This window comes from Ranitomeya imitator, chromosome 6, assembly GCF_032444005.1.
Source record: "Ranitomeya imitator isolate aRanImi1 chromosome 6, aRanImi1.pri, whole genome shotgun sequence".
Lineage (NCBI taxonomy): Eukaryota > Metazoa > Chordata > Amphibia > Anura > Dendrobatidae > Ranitomeya > Ranitomeya imitator.
The window spans coordinates 26,213,726-26,215,875 of NC_091287.1; the positions used below are offsets into that span (position 1 = coordinate 26,213,726).

Consider the following 2,150-nt stretch of genomic DNA (forward strand, 5'->3'; position numbering starts at 1 on the left):
GTAGTCCACCATCTCATGCAAAGCCCTTAATGCTGGTGTTAATAGTTCACCAGCTCTTGCAAAATCCTTTGATGCTGGGACCAGTAGTTCACCAGCTCTTGCAAAACCTTGGATGCTGGGACCAGTAGTTCACCAGCTCTTGCAAAACCTATGATGCTGGGACCAGTAGTTCACCAGCTCTTGCAAAGCAACTAATGTTGCTGGGACTAGCATTTTAGCAGTTCTTGCAAAGCTCTTTATGCTGGGACTAGTAGTTCACCAGCTCTTGCAAAATTAAACTAAAAAAAAAAATTCTGAGACTAGTGGTCCTATGGCTGCCTCACAAGCTCTTGGTGTTGGAACTAGTAGTTCGCCAGCTCTTGCAAAAACCCTTGATGATGCTGGGGCTTGTAGTTCACCAGCTCTTGCAAAACACCTGCTATTAAATATGGTAGTTCACCAGTTCCTGCAAATCTCTATATGCTGGGACTAGTAGTCCACCTGCTCTTGGAAAAAGCCCTCTATGCTGGTGCTAGTAGTTCACCAGCTCTTGCAAAGCACCCGCTATTCAATCTGGTCGTTCACCAGGTTTTGGAAAGCAGCTGATGCTGGGACTAGTAGTTCCCCAGTTCTGGCCAAGCTCTTCATGCTGGGTCTAGTAGTTCCCCAGCTGTGATGTTGGCAGTGCACTCCCCTTTGTGCTGGTACTTGCAGTTCCCCAACTGCACCTCTATGGTGTAGCCCCCAGCAGATGACCCCCCGGGTCTAGTAGTTCACCTGCTCTTGGGAAAAGCCCTCTATGCTGGTGCTGGTAGTTCACCAGCTCTTGCAAAACACCTGCTATTAAATATGGTAGTTTACCAGGTTTTGCAAAGCAGCTGATGCTGGGACTAGTAGTTCACTAGTTCTTGCAAAGATCTTCATGCTGGGACTAGTAGTTCACCTGCTCTTGGAAAAGCCCTTGGTGCTGGTGCTAGTAGTTCACCAGCTCTTGCAAAGCACCTGCTATTCAATCTGGTCGTTCACCAGGTTCTGGAAAGCAGCTGATGCTGGGACTAGTAGTTCCCCAGCTGTGATGTTGGCAGTTCACTCCCGTTTGTGCTGGTACTTGCAGTTCCCCAGCAGATGACCCCCCGGGGCTATGCTATGAGGATGGGGAGAGCGGGGTAGAACTTACCAGGTGCAGCGCCGAGTGCAGCAGCAGCGCACACACACCGTGGACCGCCTGCATCCTCCCGGACCGGACTTGCTCGTGTTCTCCTGCTCGGGTGCTGCCGACTATTCCTCCAGGAACATAAATCCAACCCTGGCCTCCACTTTACAGGAGCTGGGGGTCTCTCACCAGCCTGGAGGAGGTCGTGCACCCCATGACCGCAGGGCGAGGGCACACAGGCTGGGGAAGTGTCTGTCCAAAATGCCTGGGATCTGGGAGAAGGAATGTAATCCAGCAGGGAGGCGATCGCCAGGATTGTGCTGCAGATGGATCACTTGCGATCGGTCCCAGTGTGAGTGTGAGGAGGAGGGTGGGGGTTGCAGTCACAATGCAATAGGTTGCTGAGGAGCAATAGGCTGCCCCTGCTTTCTGGGACTGAGGAGCTGGGCTGATTGCTGCTGCTCTCTACACCCTCATCCTGGACTGGGCACACAGGGCAGTGCCAGGCATTGGAGGGCTCAGGACCACCCTCATCCTGGACTGGGCACACAGGGCAGTGCCAGGCATTGGAGGGCTCAGGACCACCCTCATCCTGGACTGGGCACACAGGGCAGTGCCAGGCATTGGGGGGGCTCAGGACCTCCCTCATCCTGGACTGGGCACACAGGGCAGTGCCAGGCATTGGGGGGGGCTCAGGACCACCCTCATCCTGGACTGGGCACACAGGGCAGTGCCAGGCATTGGGGGGCTCAGGACCACCCTCATCCTAGACTGGAAACACAGGGCAGTGCCAGGCATTGGGGGGCTCAGGACCACCCTCAACCTGGACTGGGCACACAGGGCAGTGCCAGGCATTGGGGGGCTCAGGACCACCCTCATCCTGGACTGGGCACACAGGGCAGTGCCAGGCATTGGGGGGCTCAGGACCACCCTCATCCTGGACTGGAAACACAGGGCAGTGCCAGGCATTGGGGGGCTCAGGACCACCCTCATCCTGGACTGGGCACACAGGGCAGTG

At 55.4% G+C, this 2,150-nt stretch overlaps 1 protein-coding gene across 1 annotated transcript in view; it reads right to left on the reverse strand.

Annotated features, from left to right (window-relative positions):
* NXPH1 (neurexophilin 1) overlaps positions 1–1,687 on the reverse strand; it is a 406,143-nt gene extending 404,456 nt beyond the window's left edge. The window contains exon 1 of the mRNA XM_069729344.1: positions 1,157–1,687. Coding sequence (XP_069585445.1) covers positions 1,157–1,210 — 54 coding nt within the window. The 5' untranslated portion in view covers positions 1,211–1,687. The remainder of the gene's footprint in view (positions 1–1,156) is intronic.
* Positions 1,688–2,150: the final 463 nt, after the last annotated feature.